Source organism: Clytia hemisphaerica, unplaced genomic scaffold, assembly GCF_902728285.1.
Source record: "Clytia hemisphaerica strain Z4C2 unplaced genomic scaffold, Clytia hemisphaerica genome assembly, whole genome shotgun sequence".
In the NCBI taxonomy this organism is placed as follows: Eukaryota; Metazoa; Cnidaria; class Hydrozoa; order Leptothecata; family Clytiidae; genus Clytia; species Clytia hemisphaerica.
The window spans coordinates 181,109-201,347 of record NW_027103987.1 but is presented as its reverse complement, the minus strand read 5'-3'; the positions used below and the strand labels follow the sequence as shown (position 1 = coordinate 201,347).

Below are 20,239 nucleotides of genomic sequence, written 5' to 3'. Positions count from 1 at the left end.
ATACCGAAGTGTTTTGACGTGATTACCGAAATTCCGCACAAAAACAAGCCCATTTCCGCAATACCGAAATCTCGTACGCCCCCCACTTTGATAGTTTGCGCGGACTCTTCAAACATTTTTTTAGCAAATATGTATGTGACGTCTTCTTTTATAACGTCAGTTTTGGTTTGGAATGGAAAACGTCAATAGAACGACTTCATATGTTTGAAGAAATTATGAACTTGCTCAAACATTGTTTCAAACATTTTTGGAGATTTTTTTGTTGAAATGATACGAATTTTGACCCCGCAAACCATCCAACATCGATTTCAAACATGAAACGAAACGTCACGATGTTTGAAGAACAATGTTTGACGGTTTGCTCCCAGCCTTACCTGATTGATCGTGCGATCGCTCCGATAAATAGCCAAAATATAAACAAAGGTCCAAGCCTAGAACTCAGTCGGGTTGATCATCAGCAGATAACGTTAGCATTTCGTATCGCTTTGTTTTCTGTTTTAGGCGTAAGCATTATTTTGTAAAGCTGGTTATTTAAGATGAGCCCGACTTGCCTGTGCTGCTGAATATTGAAGTGAACGAGAAGGCGTGTGAAGCCGAGCTGAGCTGTAAGCTCCTGCCACAGTTATTTGCAGATATTCAGTCTGTCAGTCCTCCAATCTCCTAAACAATCGCAAGGTAAACATTTTGCAGTATGGACCTTTTGGGAAAACACGACAGTCTATTGAATAACAAATTACTCCAGCATAATTTCTTGCCTTGTGCAGCGCCACCAAATACTCGCTGCGGCTGCTCGACATTTATAAAGTAGTAGGGCCAGCTAAATATATAGTATCTATGAAGAGCCAGAAAATCTTTGAAATTCAACCCTTCTAGATTGGCTAGAACATGATTCTTTTTTAAAGAAATCATCAGAAAGAACTGACATAAATCTCACATTGATTGGCAGTAAGGCCGCTGTCACAAATGAGTTCGCGTTCTTCAATCGACTCACTTTCTATTTAAAAATCTGACCCTTTTCTAATTGGAAAGCCGGAAAATTTGTCGAATTTTTTAGCGATATTATTCAAAAACAAAGAATTTTGTAGATTCAGCCTAGCCAGCGTTTTGAAGGACTCTCCCCCCGGCGCTCCGGAGCAAAAAGTATGGTTCTTTTTCATGCTCCAGAACAGCGAAAGATTCCGGAACACTTCTGATGTGCCGGAGCACGATTTTGGCCAATTGGTCTGCTCCGGAATGTTCCAATGCACTTCCGGTGTTCCGGAGAAAGATATCTGTGACATAATTACGATAGCGCTTGCTGGGCACACGCATATTTTTAAAATATCAGCTAACTCATGGTAGTTACCGTGAGATCGGTTAACTTGTATCAATGGAGACTAACATGCATAGCCCTCAAATGAATGACCTGCAGTCTGGGAAATCCTCTCAATTGCACGCTTATGTTCCGAGGCCGTAAGCGCGCAATTGCACAGTTATCAAAATGGCAGAATTTTTAAGCGTGTAATTACACGCTTATCGAAATTGTTCTGAAACGGGCGGTAAGCGGTAAGCATGCAATTGCACCCTTTATTATTCTGACACGCAATTCCTTCCGAAAGCTGTGTTGAATTTCAAAAGCCTAGGGCAGTTTTACTCAAAATTTATCGTAGAAGAAGATTCCGTGAAAATGGATTGCCCCTTAAACCATGCCTTCGCCAGAATTCTGAACCCCTTGAAATCCCTAAGTAATTTCAGCCGGGGCGGGAGCGAGCGTAAATTATAACCATGCAATTGCGCGCTTACGCCCTCGGAACATAAGCGTGCAATTGAGAGGATTTCCCAGACTGACCTGGCTGGTCACTAAAATACAAAGTTAAATCAAAACAAAAATGGTAGAGTAGAGCTGCAAGCGGAGTTGCGTATATAGTTCAGTTTTGAAATTTTGCTGCTTTGATTGGTCAGTCATTTGATGGCTGAACCATCATCCTCCTCAAAGACTGTATATAAGTATTTTGTTTGACCAAAGTCCATCACCTGGGCTGGGGACAAATATCTTTTTGTAACCATGTTTAAACAGTTTTTTAGAACGTATTAAAAATCATTTGTTCTGGAAGCACTGGAAGAGCAAAATAGTGTTTGTTTAGCTGCTCCTGAAAACTCTGGAAGTTTCTGGAGCGCCGGGAGGGTCCTCGTTTTGATCATCAAGTGTTTTTAAGATTTTTATTCGCAATTTTTCAAAGATTTTTTGCGTTAAAAAACGCTACGCAACTACTTTTTGCGCGGTCAAGATATGCAAAATAATCACATTGCAGCTCGCACGCTCGATGATTTTTGTCACCTGAACAAACGTTATGCTCAGAGCGAATTTTTCTGATGATTTTAGCACCACATGACCGCCTATATTCAGAGTGCATTTTTCCAATGATTTAAGATGCCGAGCGACCGACCGACTCACAATTTAGGGCCGGAATTGACGCTAACACAACTTCTTGGTGACCCAGGCCCAAAACTGAAATGGAAAGCAAAGAAAGATTAATAGTTTTGATATTTTTGTTTGCAAATAGGCTATGAATAACATGATTACTGTAGGTTGTAATATAATAAAAAAAGGATAAAAAAGTTACAAATCTTCTTCTAAAATTGTTTCATAAATATTTTGGCATTCTGGTTGAGAAGTTCTATGAATTCATTTGCAATACACACTTTTTTTATATAAAGGCCCCATTACACCAGAGAATATAGGGGAAGAATATAGCCTCGCAGCTGTTACTACTTGTATATTCTTATATAAAAAATACACGTAAAAATATTCGAGAAAAAATATGCGAAAGCGTATTTCATTCTATTGAAATTTTGTTTACACACCGGCCACATTCCACGCTAATTCCAACTTTCAATAGGCTGCTATTGTTTAATTAATTTCAGAGTTTTCCATTCCTTTGGAGCTGCCCAAAGGAATGAAAAACTCTGAAATTAATTAAACAATAGAACTGAGGTTAGGGAGATAAATTCTTAGAGAATTCTATCTGTTATTCTTCAAACTAATACATAGGAGAATTTAATAAAAGTGTCAGGTGTGCAATAAATTTCACATTATTCCTCCCCTATATTCTTAGGTGTAATGGGGCCTTAAGAATATCTTCTATAAGAATATCAGGATGAAAATTGGCCAAATTATAAGAATACCCTAAGAATACCCTCTAGGGTGAATTTCACAGAATTTGATAAGAAAACAGTCATTTTGTATCTGGTTAACAGAAAAAACTGCTTCTTTTGCTACTGTAGAGATAAATTGAAATTTTTAGGAAGAAATGTAATTTTAACTCAAATGTTCGCTTTAAAAGTCCAAAACTCTCAAATTGATAATTTCTCATTTTTGTAAAAAAGTCAAGTCTAAAAAAGTAAGAATACTTTAAGAATATTTCACTCTCAATTTTGCCACTTTCTTAAGAATAATTGACCCTCATCCAAAGTACACTATTCTTATTTTTAAAAAAAGTGTGTATGTATAATACCGTAAGTTGGTCTAATATTGAAATCCCTCTTCTAATTTCAACACCTTTCTTTAGAATATTATATAATAATAGGAAGGTCAGGTATGCTGATTGAAACTAATTTTCTTTTCGTAGCAATCAGAGAGGAAAAAACCTTTTGTCCATCAATTATTCCGACCTTCCTATTATTCCTATCTCTTTTTGATCAATTTTAGGATGAGCTGCTCTGTCTCTGTTAGTATTTTAAATGCTGGCTAAGAGAACCTTTCATGGATTGAGCTTGAGATCACATCAAAGGCTTCAAAGAAGATTTGCTTGTAGAAAGCATGTGGTAATAAGGCTCGGTTTTCTCAGATTCTCTTTCATAGCCCTCCAAATACTGGAGTACCGTCAACTGCTCTAACTTGGGACGATTGGTCGAAACATGGGACTGTTGATATCTGGCCTGTATTTTTCACTTACTGTTAAATCTCTTTGACAACAAATTTGTTTTGATAACTCCACCAAGTTTATCAATCATACTTTCTGTCATAACATGTCACGATAACTTCCACTGAGACTAATAGCGCGCCCTTTTTAACTTTTTTGTTTCATTCAAAATTACCAGACGCCGATTAGAGAATTAGAGAACGCCCGCCGCCTAACCGCCTATTGCTCAATGGGATCAACAAATAACGAGTGTGTAACTTGCTGCGCGAGTGTTGTCAAACGCTCCATCGTTTTGCCTCTAATTTGTTCTTCTCGTTCCAGACACTTGCATGTGTTCCAATACATGCTTTTTTTTCATATTTCGATTTAAAAGCCTACTCGGTGCAAAAGAGAAATCGTGTATTTTTTAATACGCCGTTAATTAACTCAAATCAAATGATTTTGGAGGTTCAGTGAAATGGTGGCCGAAATTGCCTTCCCATGTTTTGTCAGATAGTCTCAAGTTTAAAGCAGTTGACAGTATATTATAGTTTGGTCGTTTTCGTTTTCTCAGGGCTGTTGGAGTCAAGATGAAGTTTGGTACTGGCTAACCTGATACTGTAAGTTGGTCTAGTGTCAATATCCCTTTTCTGATTTCAACACCCTTCTTTAGAGATACAAATTTAACCTTTACCACGCCTTCTCTCAGGAAACTTCACCCCCAGCATGCCTTGTGTTTTTGGCAAAAATGACAGTTTTACGCTTTCCGTCATAACTTTTGATCTACTAAACCGATTCAAAAAAGTAAGCCCATTCTGGAAAGCCCAACTATCCTGCTTTCCAAAAATGTTAAAGTAAAGGATTTTCCTCTATCAATGGTGACACAGTAGTCTTCTGCCTTAGAGTTGAAAAAATTTCAAAACGCAATTTATCATATTTTTCAAAATTTTAAGTTCAGGCAACTACTTTTTTATTTTCTGGTTTACGGGCTTTTTGAGGTAAAATTTTGGAGAGGAGGATGGAAAAAAAATAAAAATAAAATTGACCTTTTGATTTTTTTTGATTTTCTTTTTTAGAATCTAAAATCGGAGGAAATAAAAAAATAAAATTTTATGAAATTTCCTATCGATTTTAAATGAAGACAAAAGAAGTAAATATATACAAGTTTCTCTGCAACAACTCTCACATGTGCAGAAAAAAATTTCTCTTGAAAAAAAAATCTGATCTGTTCAAAACAGTACAAAGAACAATCGTTATAATAGCAATTTTATAGGAAAAAGAAAGAGACTTTTAAAAAAGAATAGCAGAAATGGTTTATTATTTGTTCTCTACTTTCATTTTAACAATGGTTTTCAGTTAAACAATTTAATTAGCCTTTCATCTTTCATCTTTCATCTTTTTATACCTACTCTCAAATTTCAACAGTAAAATCAGAGAAAGGATTTTAAATAAAAGAGATTATAAAAAAAGAAAGAAATGAAAAAAAAAGGAAATGGGAAGAAAATCCATTGGGGAAATTCCATTAAAATAATGGGGAAGTTCCCTGGCATTGGGGGAAGGATCAAAAGTATCTTCACAGCTGTGTTATATCATTACGATATCTAAACCCTCTCTCTCATTCTCTTCTTTTCTGTTTAAAGAAAAGTCTTCTTTTCTGTTTAAAGTAAAGTTTTTTTATTTCTTTCCTCTTTTTGCATGTTGGAGGAGAAAAAATAAATAAAGGTTTTTGAAATCTCTATTTTATTTTTATTTTATTTAAGCAAAAATAACATCGGCGGGCCCGTAAACCAAAAAATAAAAAAGTTTTTGCCTCAGGTTAAAAAAAAAGTGGGGAGAACATTTGCGATACCATAATTTTCTGGCTTATTGTTTCCACTTCATAACTACAACTGCTAGCCAAAAAATCACAATCATACCTTTACTAGAAAAGACAGAATTCATTTTTAGAAAACTTTGGTTTTCGAGAAAATTTCCACGTAAATCAGAGGCACGTAAGGCAGAGGCCCCTTGAGGTAATTTTTGTGGAAAATATCACTAAAAATGACTTTCCTATCATCAACTAGCATGAAAGCAATAGAAATAACATAGTATATACACTTTAAAACTCTTTGCAGCCTTATCATAAGCCTTAACTTGGGTTTCGGTGAGGGTCGATGACGGCCAACAAGCCTCCAAGTCCTCACCATTGATGTACCGTTAAACTGAAGAATAAGAAGGCAGAAACTTACCTCAAACACTGACTAAACTACAAACAAGCGATACATAACATTTCCAACCAAGAAAACAAACCCTTTCCACTAAATAAACATAAAAAGTTAGTTACAGCAATCCATGTGCTCATAATTTCCCAAAGAATATTTTGTCTGATTTCCCAGTTTGTTTTGACAGTTAAAATCGAAAGTGGGTAGTTTCAAACTATTGAAAATAGTTTGTTTACATTAACCTTGCGTCATATGAGACATTTCCCGGGATTTAAAGGCGTTTTAAGGCGGTAGGGCGGCTTTTCTTAAAACCGCACGAAAAGCGTATGTTTACGGCCTTGGATATCGCTTAAAATAATAAATTTATGGCCTTGGCGCGGTAAAGGTTAAGCTGATGGGACTTTCTTTTTTGATTAGTAATCAGGGAAAAACTCTTTTGTCTATCAAACCTTCCTATTATTCCTATCTCTAAAAAAGGGTGTCAAAATTAGAAGAGGGATGTCGATATTAGACCAACTTACAGTAACAGCTGCTCATAATTTTCTTATAGGCACGGTAAACCTCTGAAGGCCCTGAAAATTAACCATCTGAGGAAAAAAGTCCTCCCACAGAAAATTCTACCGAGTGTCTATAGTTTCCTGGGTGGTTCGAAACCCCTTATATAATCAAACCCCATCCCTAAAGGCCAAACCCCCTATATATAAATTTCTCAGCCCCCCCCCTTAATAACCAAGGTCGTGAACCTGGGGATAAAATTTTAAATAATAAATTTATTTGGTTGAAACGTTTGTAGAGAAAAGATAAACTTAAATTTTGAGGGGTCATGAATTTGTCTGACTTTTCAAATCATGAAGTCCCCCCTATTAATTGAGGCTTTTTCGTTCTCTGAAAAAGCGCTTGCTTGCAAAAATATTGTATGTGCAAGGTGATGTTATCAGATTTTACAAGTTAATGAAAAAAGGAACACAAAGAATTTGAGACCAAGATAAAAGAATTACTGCATGTAAAATGTATTTTAAGGCGTGAAAATCAACTTATTTGCTCATTTGTATTCCTAAGAACTATTTTGAAAAAAGATTTTTTGATGAAAAAAATTATTTTCTCTGAAAAAAGTGGTGTCGCTGCCCTCGATTTGTCTCTCTAGCTAGATAGGCATTGATAATTTTACTATCGATACACCTTTCTGTAGAAAGCTAAAGTGATCATTTTTCCATGAAAGGTCACAATTTTCAAAGATTTTATTTTTTAAACCCTGAACTCCTTAAAATTGCAGGAACAGCTGAACACCTATGTAAAATGGTTTTCCTTTTTTTGAGTTGTATTAGACAGATTATCATGACTTTTTGCACAATAAAGCAAAATAGTACTCCCAAAATTTGAATGGAGCCCAATTGGGATTTTCTTGAGATTTTCTTGAGATTTTCTTGAGATTTTCTTATTAGTTTTTCAAAAACTTGTTGCAAAACTTATTTTGACCCATGCACCCACGCAGACTCATGATGGATTAATGAGAAAAAAAATGAATAGAAGTAGATAATAAAAAAATCTCAGAGAAAACCTCGATTGAGAGAACGCCTATTGGAAATCTGCAGCTCAATTTTACGTTGCTAGCTCACATCTTGTCCCACATTCGGAATTTTGAAACTTGACAACTGTGTTCTTAAAGCTCATTTTGGGCTCAAATTAAGCATATCACTGAGTAGGATAAGATTAAGCCAAGGTAGATGTTTTCAGATTCGTCATTAATTTGATAATCTGGTTTGAAATGTTTGACTTTTCAATGAAAGGCTATTACATATTTTTATACTTATACTTCAAACATTTCATAACAAAAATTGTGTAAAAATAAGTTTTTTACTAAAACCACTAGCTTTTCCTTGTTTAGATAAATTATATAATAAATTTTGACAGGTCCTTAGTACTTTGTTTAAATTTCATATTATACATTTAAATAGAATTATTTTGAGTTCACTTTTGTAAATTTCAAATTTAAGTGGTTTGTTTTATCTATTGCTTGAAAATGCTTGTATTGAGTTCATATCTCAAACACCATGACATTTAATGAAGGAAATGCTGGTTAGACTTTATCTCAATATGACAAAAAATGTGATACAACTTTTTCGTTAACTTCTTATTCATTTACATTGGGTTCAAATTTCAGCATGTGCAGTTTATAAATGATGATTATCTTTTCATGTAGAAATTATTTTCTCTTTTTTTAGTATGTTGGTGCTAGAAAATATTTTTCATAACCCAAAATCTATTATCAACATTTTAAATAAATAAAAGATGAATGTTATTTAACAAAGCTCTTTTTCAGAGAACTTCATGCATGTGTATTTTTTAGCTCTTTGATGTCTATTTGGTTTCTTTTAGGCTTAAAATTTTATTTACCTATGAATTCAAAAGTATCAAATAATATGTTATAGTAGTATCTGGTTGTATAAGTATCAAAAGTAGATAGATTTGTTTAGGACTGATCTTCTCATTATCTGTTCACATAACAAAGTATCATTTATTCCAGGGATCATTTTTTGTTTTTCAGTAAAACATACATAAATGGAACAGGGTAACAAAGACCCTGAAACATGGGCCCCTGATGATTCCATTGCTAAAGAAAAAGATGTTTCATCTTCATTTCAAAAAGAAGACAATAACAGCCATCTCGATTTTGAAGATAACAGCAAAGAACACTTGATGGAAGAAGAAGTACTTATCAAGCCAGACTCCAAACCCCCACCAGATCCAGATAATAGAAAATGGTCACCAAGAAGAAATGCATTCTTCTTTTCAAAATTTGTCAGCTTTTTGTAAGTTTCATTTTAAGATATTAATTTTCCTCTAATTCTCATAATGTTTTTTACAGCTTTTCAATAACGGGTACAATCTTTCCTTAAAGAAAATTTTTCATTGCCATGTTGTTTATATCTTATACTTTCGTATCCTTATTTCGTCATTAAATAAATTTTTTGTAAATATGATTTTTTCAAGCTGGATGAGAAAGCTGTTTATCAAAGGTTCAAAGAGTCCTTTGGAACAAGATGATCTTGAAGGCATGAATCCAGACGATTGTGCAGCTCCGCTGACAGAACAACTAGAAAGGTACTAATTTTGTCTAGCTATAGTTTTGAACTTTTTGTTATGTTTTTATCCACAAGATGGCACAATATATTGCAAGGCTGTATATTCTGAACCTTATCAATGTTTCATTCAATTAGTTGTGAAATCCTCACTGTTACAAAGGAATTGAAATCGTTTTGAATTTTGATAGCACCTGTCAAACAATTGTCCATCTAAATCTGAATTACTAGGAATTGGCATCAGGAAGCGTACGATGAGAATGGCAAGATGAAAGCAAATCCAAGCTTAATGAAAGCTATTGTGAAAACATACGCTTTTCAATATCTCATTGTTGGCTTCTTTCCAGCTTGTTGTGTAAGTTGCTTACCGTCCAGTATCGTCTTATCTTTGATAAAATTTCTTTTCAAATCACATTTCATAATTAAATGCTGGGCTAAGTATTCTATTTTTAATGTTGTTAAGTTTGTTCATTTAGTTGTGTTTGTATTAAATGTTAAACCTTAATTTAAACCTTCTATACTAGTCACATAATCCACAAGTCACTATTATATTTCGCAAAGTGGCCACATTGCTCTGTAAATTCAGAGAAAGATTTTTATTTTTATCAAATTTGTTATCTTTTTTTTAATTACCAGGAAGTGATTCGCTTGATCCAGCCCATTTTTCTTGGACTTTTGATCGACTTTTTTGCCGTAGGCAATTCTACCAAGTCTCAAGCATACAGTTATGCATTTGCAATAGTGGCTTGCCATTTCACTGCAAGTTGGTGTTACATACCGTTCAACTATCTGAAAACAATGGCAGGTGTCAATGTGAGGGTTGGCGTCACTGGTCTCATTTTCAAAAAGGTTGGTTTTTTCCAAATATTTCCTCAATATAAGCTTTTTGATACTCTTTAGATGTCTCTCTAGAGGAGACACTCCTTTCGAAATAAGAAAAAAACAATACCTATACCTAAGGATATTTTGCAAGGTGATCTTATTCTTAGAAAGTATTACAGTTAGTCTTCAAAATATTCAAGCTTCACTTTACTTACTTTTGGTTACTTTTGGTTGTCTTCGAGCTTCATGCTCTGGCAAGAAACTTTCTGCTTCACACCACAATGCTGCATCCATCAAACCTGAATAAAGGAAGGATGTCGGCAGCTAAACAGTTTTCATGTCAAGAATGGAGTTAGAGTCGGCTCTCCTGCACCCTGTGTAACCATGAATCTGTGGCTCGTCTGGGATCGAACTGAGGTGTCTGTCTAGAGAGTTTTTGAACTTTTCGACTGTAACATTCTTCATATCTCTAATACTCTTGGGCATTGAATTGAATAACTTAGCACCTTGCACAACAAGCGTGCTATCATGTAGTTTTGAACTATGGGTGCGAACACACATCCTTCCCAATCTTGGGAGAATTTATTGTTGATGTTTGGAACCAGATTTTCAGCTATTTTCCATGTATACAGGATCTGATATCTCTCCCTTCTTCTTTGAAGTGAGTAAAGTTTTAGCTTTTTCAGACAATCCCAATAGTTTTTTGGAGTGCCAGTTATTCTTTTGAGAAATGATTTTTGGATTTCTTCTACATAGTGTGCACCCCCCCCAGAATAGTGGGGGGGGGGGGTTTTGCTGATTTGGGTCGAAAATTTTCAGGTGGGATTTGGGGTTTTCCAGGTTTTAGGTGGGAGAAACAAGTTAAGGTGGGAGTTAATTTCTTTAGGTGGGACTTTGGGTGTTTTGGAAAAAGTTAAAGTAAAATTTCTTATTTTCAGTTTTTATGATTTTATGATATATTTTTTTATATACTTCATAAATGTATATAATAGACATAATATATTTTGGATTTAACACACAGGTTAAATTGCGGCTTAACTTTTATTTGATAAGCGCTATATACAGTATTCGAATGGCAACTGATTCTACTGAGTCTACTTTGCTAATAGCCATGTGACATCATGTTCAAAATGGCCATCACATCTCCCTGTTAAAGGCGACGCTCTAACTGAAAGCTGACAGGATGAAATATTTTACCTCCCTCCCCCCTGCAGTTATGGTTGTAGGCGATCCTCACTTATTTATACTAATATTGTAGTTATCGGGACAAATTTTCCCCAAAACTTCTTATTCGAGGATTAGCCATAATTTCATGCCAAACTTATATCTAACGACTCACACTTACTTCTAAGCCGTCTGACTACTTGATTGGTTTCTACCCCTAATGTAGGTCATAGGCAAATGGAATGTTAAACATATGTAATATATTGCATCTTCATATTACGGTAAAGAAATTTTGTTTTGTTCCTCGAATTAGTATATATTTTTTTGTTTTTAGCTGGGATCTGGGAGTCTGGGCTGAAGGTGGGAACTTTAGGATAAGGTGGGACCTGAATTTTCAGGTGGGACCTGCAACCCCCTTGCACACTATGTCTAATCTTTGGGTAGAACTGACAGCACTTGGACTCCATAGGACTGAGCAATATTCAATGACTGGAATAATCAATGATTTGTAAAGAGTAATCATTAGTTGGGGTAAACGCGAAGGGAAAGTCCGCAGAATCCAGGAAATCAAGTTTTTTGCTTTCTCAATGACTGAATTTATTTGATGTGTAAAGACAGCATCATCTGACATTAGTACTCCCAGGTCCTTCACAAATTTCTTCCTTTCGATATTTTCTCCTGAAGGGGATTTGTAGTGAGTTTGGTTTTTTATTTCTTCATCTGGACCATAGCGTAGAAGTTCAAACTTTGTGTCATTTAGTTTCATGTTGTTTTCTTCAGTCCAGTCATAGACTTTTTCTAGTTCTTTTTGAAGAATTTCAACATCCTTTGTGTTTTTGATTGATTTGGTAGCACGTGTATCATCAGCAAATGATTTCAATATACAGTACAGTACTTTTTCATCAATGTCACCAATCAATATTAGAAATATAAGAGGTCCCAATACACTGCCTTGAGGGACTCCTGAAATTACTTTCTGGGCTTTGGACTTGACACCATTTACTATTACTGTTTGATATCTTTCAGTAAGGAATGATTCGATCCATCTGTGGATTGGTCCGGATATACCCAATTGCTTTAATTTCCCAAGTACAACTGCATGATCGACTTTGTCGAAAGCCTTTGAGAAATCAAGGTAAACAACATCTGCATTCAAACCCTCATCTAATATGTCAAGAATGAGGTCGTGTTGCTCGAGAAGCTGACTAAGGCAGGATCTCCCACTTCTGAAACCATGTTGGTTTGGATTGAAAAGGTCATTGTTAGTAGGGGGAATTTTGTTCGATTTTTTGGAATCGCTTGACTGTTTTGTTAGAAGCACTTGTTATACATTTTGGAAAGCTAAGGGGTAGGGGAATCGAAATTAATATGTTTCCAATTTTTTTTCGGACACTTTGGTGTGATTTTCGGACAAATAAGACGGTCTCAGGCAAAAATCATAGGGTTAAAAATTGATGAAAATTTTAGCTCGAGAAAACGGAGACCTGTTGTATATTTTTAGAAAGCTCTCAAAAAAATAAGATTAGAGATATATTGCAAGTATAGGTGATTTCTGTACCTAACTCGAGATATTAACCCTTGAAAACCGTGTTTTCAGCCAGAAACAGCTATTTTGTCCAGTTTTTGCGCTTTTTGAAGCTCAATATCTCGAGTTAGGTACTGAAATCACCTATACTTGCAATATATCTCTAATCCTAATTTTTTGAGAGCTTTCCAAAAATATACAACAGGTCTCCGTTTTCTCGAGCTAAAATTTTCATTAATTTTTAACCCTATGATTTTTGCCTGAGACCGTCATATTTGTCCGAAAATCACACCAAAGTGTCCGAAAAAAAATTGGAAACATATTAATTTCGATTCCCCTACCCCTTAGCTTTCCAAAAATGTATAACAAGTGCTTCTAACAAAACAGTCGAGCGATTTTACAAAATGCCCTCTACTATGTTGTTCATGTGATTTACAATATGATTTCTCAATATTTTCTCGAAAATTTTTATCACATGCGAGGTGAGTGCAACAGGTCTGTAGTTGGCAGCCAGAGATCTGCTTCCTCCTTTGTGAATTGGTGTTATGGTGCATTTTTTCAGTTCAGTTGGAACAAGACCTATTTCTAGGCTTTTCTTCCAGAGTAAACACAGTGGAACGGATAACTCATCTTTGCATTTTTTGAGAAACATAGCTGGAAATCCATCAGGTTCTGCAGAAGATGATGGAGACAGCTCATTTATTGCTTTAACGATGGAGTCTTCTGTTATGTTAATCTCATCAATCTTGACGTTTGTTTTGTCTTGGTTAGGTTGTGGTTGTGGTTGCTTTGGTTTACTGAACACTTTAGCATATTGGTCGGCTAAGAGATCAGCCATTTCTTTGCTTCTTTGTGTAAGTTCTTCATTGTAATTCAATAGGGGTCCGATATTAGACCGAATTTTCGATTTCTTTTTTGCATAGGTAAAGAAATATTTTGAATTCTTTTTAATTGAGTCAATCACTTTGCTTTCCACGTGACGCTTTGACTCATTAAAAGATTTTTGAAGTTTTTTCTCAATTTGTAAAAGTTCATCTTTTATCTTGTCTTTCTTGGATTTGGAGTTGGTGTGTAAAAGTTATTTTGTAATTTTTCTTCTTCTTTTTGTAAGAGAGTGACGGTATCTCTCAGCTTTTGATTTCGTTTTTGATGTGGTCTTGGCCTTCACGGGAACTCTGCTTTCGCATATTCTGTAGCATATGTTGTTGAAGGTTTCCAAAATAACATCTGGGTCTTCAGTATCGAACTCACTTGGCCAGTTGACATATTTGAGATCATCTTTAATAGTTTCCCAATCAATGTCATCAGCAAAATAATTCAGTGTGTTGAATTTTGTGCGTGGCTCTTGTTGATCGTCGTCCAGAAAGGAGTTTTGAACTTTCAGAGTTGTTGATACTAGTACAATTTCGTGATATGATGTGCTTTGCAATACAGGTACTGTTGTGTAGCTGTGTATTATTTGTTCGTTGTTCGTTGTTAGTGAAAACAAGGTCTAATGTATTTCCGTCCTTGTGTGTTGGCAAATCGATATATTGTGACATGAAGAATTCGTTGCAAAACTGCTTCAAAGAGTTTAGAATAAGACGGTTGTTGATAGTACATCCTGATTTTGGAAGGCCCTCAGGCCAAGTTGCTTTTGGAAGGTTGAAATCACCTCCAAAAATGATATTTGGTACGGTTTCTAACTTTGAAAGTGCATTTTTTACACCATTGATAGGAATGATAAAATCATTTGCGGTTGAAGGATTACCATTTGCTTTGTCGTCAGGTTGTCGGTAGACTACCAGGATAGCCAGATTTTCGATGCTTGAGTATAGGCAAAGAAGTTGTACACTGGGCGAGGAGTGAGAATAGATTTTTTCGCATGAAGCTGCAATATCATCCCTGACATAAAAACAAACTCCACCAGTTAAACTCCACTTTAGGTAAAAATGTCATTTCAGAAATATTATCTTTTTTTTTCAGATTCTGGGAGTGAATTCCAAGCTGTCCACATTATCAACCGGTCAGATTGTCAATATTGTTTCCAATGATACCTTCAGATTCGAAATAGTAAGATTGTTACACTGAAGAATTTTGACCAAAGATTGCTGCCATTTAATATGCTCTGGCTGGTGGCTGGCCATTCAAAAATAAAATTGAAAAAAGAAAGAATGAAGAAAGTCCTTTGTATTTTGCTTTGTTTTCATTGATTTTCAAAACTTTTTCAGGCATCATTATTTTTCCACTACATTTGGTTGGCACCAATACAGTTCATCATCCTCTCCATTTTGTTGTACCGTGAACTTGGTCCATCTGCTTTTGCTGGTATCGGTGTGCTGGTCCTCCTAACTCCAATTCAATTGGCTTTTGGTAATATTGTTAAACGATTCAGGTATAACGTCTTTGGTTGAAAAGGACTTGTTTTTTCTCTATCAATCTTTATTGTCCCTGTCCCTTTATTGTCCCTTTTTCATTCATAATTATTAAATGTTTTCTTTTTAATTATCGGGTACTTACCATCAGAGATTTCTATTCACTTTTTTGTATTCTGCATATTACCAAGATATCGCTAGAATATTATTTGTTGTTATTTCGTTTTGTTTTCCCATTAGACAGAAGATTTTCAAACACAGTGACGAAAGGGTGAAAGTCATGAATGAGATTATCAACGGCATCAAAGTCATCAAATTGTACACGTGGGAAAAATCTTTCAAAGAGTGGATTAAAGATCTAAGAGAGTAAGCATTTTTCCTTTTTCGTTTTTCGTTTTTGATTGCCCAATATAAAATACTTCATACAACAACATAAAAAACAATGTGTTTATTTAAATCAGTTACATTTTGTAATTGCCCTTTTGCCCGGAAAGGTTCATATTTATGTTTCAAAAAATAAACACTAAATTAAGAAGACACAAAATAAGTTTCACAAAGGTTTAATAGAGGTTTTAATCACACCAATTGTGAAAATTTTAGGAAAGAGATCAAATCAGTGCAATATCTGGCATACGCACGCGCCACCATCATGTCGTTCTTCTTCAGCGCTGGAGCGTTTGTCAGTCTCATCACTTTCATGACGTTTGTGCTGTCAGGAAACAAATTGACCGCACAGATTGTGTTCACTTCAGTGGCTTTGTTCAACATTGCACGTGGCGTGTTCACTATCTATCTACCTATTGGTGTCACTTTTATGATGGAAGTCAACGTGGCTGTTCAAAGGATCCAGGTAATGATACAAGTAGCTCCAACAATTAGCAACAACCTTTCCCTTTACATATAGCACACACTTAATTATTGTCGAAACAGATTTGTCTCAAATGGAATACACGCTTTTTTTTATATAAGTACTTTGGCTGAGGGTGAGCATTATTCTTATTTTTCTATTGTTCCAAACAATAGGCCTATTGTTCTAACTCTGAAATCTCACCCTGATATTCTTATAGAAGTTATTCTTATAAAAAAAGCGTGTAAATGACTTTGAGGGATGCCAACATCATCAGGATAACTTTGACATTTTTGGACCTACCTGGAGGTCCTATAAATTAACCTTGTTCGTCCGTCCGTCCGTCCGTCCGTCCGTCCGTCCGTCTGTCCGTCCGTCCGTCTGTTACCAGCTTTTCTCGAGATTGGCTCATTAGTTTTTTCTGATTTTTGGCACAAAGATGCAAAATGGCAATGCCCAAAATGTGACGGAGCCCGATTTTCGAAAGCCGGAAAAACCGGTTTTTTGACATTTTCTCGAGATTTCATCATTAGTTTTTTCTGATTTTTTGCTTAAAGCTGCGTATTAACAATGCCCAAAACATGGCCAAGTCCGATTTTTGAGAAAAAATTTTTTCCGGCCGAAAATGCCAGAAATATGCCTGAAATCACCATTTTTCTGGATTTTCATTAGACTTTTTCCTTATAATTGGTTGTTTTTTCATTCAAAAACATTATTAATAGCAATGCCCACCATCAAGCATGTTTCAATTTTCAATAAAATTGATTTTTAAAGCCGGAACTATTAAAAAATCACCGGAACAACCTATTTTCGCCGGAAAGACAGTATTTCTTGAATTTCTCAAGCTGTACTTTATATTTTTTTATGAAATTTTGTACACTGATGCAAAATGACAATACCTAAAATGTGACGGAGCCTGATTTTCGAAAAACATTTTTTTCCGGCCGAAAATGCCAGAAATATGCCGGAAAAATCGGTTTTTTGACATTTTCTCGGATTTTCATCCTTAGATTTTTCTGATTATTTGCAGAAACATGAAAACATCATTGATAGCAATTCCCACCATCAATCATGATTCGATTGTCAATAAAACTGATTTTTTTTTCTCAAAGAAGAAAATGTCACCGTAGAGCGCGATGGTTTGAGTTTTCTAGAAACCTTATTTATTAAGCTGTTTATTTTTCTGAAAGTGGATTGTTTTTATAAAGAAAAGCGTTTATAATATTTTTTTTTAGCTTTTTCAATAGGGTTGATAATTTCTCCCAATAGACATGCTTTCATTATATATTTTTTATTTTGTCCAGTTATGTCCTATGTGTTTCATTGTTTCAATGTTCATTGATTAGTTTTGATTACCAGGTAGGTCCATAAAAGTATCACTTGTTTTATTAGAAATGTGATATTAATAATTTTTTTTGGTCATCTACAGAAGAGATGGTTAATATTTTTAATAGCTTGTTGGTTCAATTTAAAGTATTGAAGTTGATTTCCAGCACCCACTTGTTTTTAAAGATAATACATTTTTCACCCTAAAGAATCTTATCATACTTTACAAAGAAATATCTTTCTTTCATTTTCAGAAAATTTTAACACAAGAAGATATAGACCCAACCATAACGAACAGTGCAATGCGACCCAAACCACACGATTGCAGTGTCATTGCTGAAAACTTGCACGCCTCTTGGGAAGAGGTCGGTTGGTCAAAGTTTTTTAAGCAAACATTTCAACCTTTGATTGTTCCTTGTTGCAACTAAATTCTTCTCAAGATAGTAGAACATCCTTCAATAACTTTTATTAGTTTTCAACCTTTATTCATATTTATAGTTTTTTTTCAAAATCTTATTTCATTTTTATTTATTTCTCAACTCTGACTCTCCCTTCTACAAACCTTGGTGATGTTGATGTAGAACCTTGTTTATTTTACACAATTTGTGTTTTTAGGGTTCAGACAGTTTGAAAGGCATCAACTTCAAAGTCAAATCTGTAAGCACACGATTTAAATTTAACGTTCAGCATTTAGCTCTGCTTGTCGATTAAATATTGCTTTTAATAATATTGGATTCTTTTTATAATGCACATTCTTTCGAGTGGAAAAATTACAAAATCTTGTTTATGTTCTTCATTGTTATGTTGTTTATTTTAGGGTGAATTGATGGCTGTCGTTGGACCAGTCGGCTCTGGAAAGGTAAGCGAAACATTGTCACGTGACAAAGTCTTGCAAGACTAAAATTTTCAGTCATGTTCATGCTCACTCCATCCAAGCAGCAGTTTCCTTTCCTTTCTTTGAAATCAGAATATTTCAGAACACAGAAAGAAAGAAATTCTTCAAATGTTGAAAGTTAACATCACGATCGTGAAGTATTTATTTGTTTTGCATTTTAGTCCTCCTTGCTAATGGCGATTCTGGGTGAGCTTCCCTTGGATAATGGTGAAGTTATGAGTAGAGGTAAGATCGCTTACTCATCTCAAGAAGCCTGGATATTTAATGGCACCATTAAATACAACATCACTTTCGGTCAACATTTCAATGAAGAGAGATACAATGAAGTCATCAAAGCATGTGCGTTGCAAAGGGTAATAATAACACCTTTATAATGACACCTTTATAATGACACATTCGATCGACACATTCTTCTTTTATATACTACTTCTCAAGGTCTTTTTGGAAAGAAAAAAAAGAATTATTGCAAAACAGAACGATTTCAATAAAAACAACAAAATATTGATACCTTTATCTAGACGTAAACGCACGCGTCTCTTTATTGAACAGCATTTGTATCAAACACTGTTTTCAAAAGATGGAGAGCTATAATAAAGATGACACGATATAATCTCTTGTTCTTTTCTCTTTGCACAGGATTTGGAGATTCTGCCACTCGGTGATCAAACGATTGTTGGTGAACGAGGTGTCTCCTTAAGTGGTGGCCAAAAAGCAAGAGTGAATCTTGCAAGGTATAGCTGTTATGTAATAGTTATCGGACATTTGCGAGTACAATATGAGAAATATTTTACGAGTTCAGCAATTTTTCCGTACAATATACGGAAAATCCGGAACGAGTGAAATATTTCCATATTGTACGAGCAAATGTCTGATAACTGGTTTATCGGTGACCCAAAAAGTGCACTTTTTGTGTTGAAAAAAAACGCAGGGCACTTGTAGCAAAGTGACGTTAGATTGCTGCTACCGTTACAATGCAACAACATCTTTTCGTCAATTTATATTTCTACATGTAAAATACAAGATATATTGTACTCTTTTTAACCAATCAGATTGCAGATATTTTTTGGATCGCCGATAAATGACTCAATATTGAAAAGCGTTAAACGTGCTAAATTACATCTTGCTAGAATTATTTCTCAAAGTAATAAATCACATTTCTTGCAGCTCTATTTTCCAACCTATATTATTCGAGTTTAATTTCTTCTCAAACTTAACCTTTCAGAGCGGTTTATGCGGACGCGGACATTTACATCATGGACGATCCGTTGAGTGCGGTAGATGCTCATGTTGGACGAGAGCTTTATGACAAGTAAGCCGTTCTGCAGACTGACCACATTCTAAGTTCTCTTTGATTGTAAAATCCATTCAAATTATGTAAAACTCAAAATAAGGAATCGATATCATTCTTATTATACATCTCATTACTTTGTTCTAATGATTTTAAGGGATTAAAAATTCGGTAATCTCGGTTGTTCTCAATTTGAAATTTTACCAAAAACAAGTTTTTTTCAACTTGTTCAGTACTGTATTTCGTTTTAGGTGTGTGAATGGATTCTTAAAAGACAAAGTTCGTATTCTGGTCACTCACCAGCTTCAATACTTGGGCGATGCAGACGAAATATTGGCTCTAGTTGATGTAAGAAAGGCGAATACTTGTTTCGGCGGATTTCCCCTTGTTTAATTTTTCCTAGCAAAGTTTATAGTTGTGGAAGAGAAGGGAAACTCAGTGCCTTACTTTAACCTTACTTATCGATAAATTTTAATTTAAATCAACTTGAATGGTTTTTCAGGGGCGTTGTGTAGCACAAGGAACGTTCCAACAGTTGAATGATGCTGGTTTAGAATTTTGGAATCTCATTCACGACGAGAAGAAGACGCCAGAACAACAAATAGACGAATTGATCGACGAGGAAATGTACAAGAAACGGCGTTTCAGTCGCGTCATGTCACACGATGAGGACGGTGGCGGTGTACTGTTGAGGAAACGCGCCATCAGTTTTGGCCGTCAAGTATCGAAATCTTCACGATGTAACTTTGGTGAATCAACAGCCACTGTGGCAGGGGACGTCTCTCAATGCGTTGTTTACGTAAGTCTCCTCACTCAGCTTCCAGTGAATTCTAAACTTTTACGTACTGTACTAATT

At 35.1% G+C, this 20,239-nt stretch overlaps 1 protein-coding gene across 1 annotated transcript in view; it reads left to right on the top strand.

Moving 5' to 3' along the window:
* The first annotated feature begins 585 nt into the window (after nucleotides 1-585).
* LOC136811102 (ATP-binding cassette sub-family C member 4-like) overlaps nucleotides 586-20,239 on the top strand; it is a 31,563-nt gene continuing 11,909 nt past the window's right edge. Inside the window, exons 1-17 of the mRNA XM_067067702.1 lie at nucleotides 586-675; nucleotides 8,628-8,892; nucleotides 9,074-9,184; nucleotides 9,394-9,517; nucleotides 9,799-10,011; nucleotides 14,639-14,725; nucleotides 14,884-15,047; nucleotides 15,268-15,393; nucleotides 15,628-15,877; nucleotides 17,455-17,565; nucleotides 17,816-17,857; nucleotides 18,018-18,059; nucleotides 18,257-18,448; nucleotides 18,732-18,826; nucleotides 19,318-19,404; nucleotides 19,635-19,731; nucleotides 19,886-20,182. Coding sequence (XP_066923803.1) covers nucleotides 8,642-8,892; nucleotides 9,074-9,184; nucleotides 9,394-9,517; nucleotides 9,799-10,011; nucleotides 14,639-14,725; nucleotides 14,884-15,047; nucleotides 15,268-15,393; nucleotides 15,628-15,877; nucleotides 17,455-17,565; nucleotides 17,816-17,857; nucleotides 18,018-18,059; nucleotides 18,257-18,448; nucleotides 18,732-18,826; nucleotides 19,318-19,404; nucleotides 19,635-19,731; nucleotides 19,886-20,182 — 2,289 coding nt within the window. The 5' untranslated portion in view covers nucleotides 586-675; nucleotides 8,628-8,641. The remainder of the gene's footprint in view (nucleotides 676-8,627; nucleotides 8,893-9,073; nucleotides 9,185-9,393; nucleotides 9,518-9,798; nucleotides 10,012-14,638; nucleotides 14,726-14,883; nucleotides 15,048-15,267; nucleotides 15,394-15,627; nucleotides 15,878-17,454; nucleotides 17,566-17,815; nucleotides 17,858-18,017; nucleotides 18,060-18,256; nucleotides 18,449-18,731; nucleotides 18,827-19,317; nucleotides 19,405-19,634; nucleotides 19,732-19,885; nucleotides 20,183-20,239) is intronic.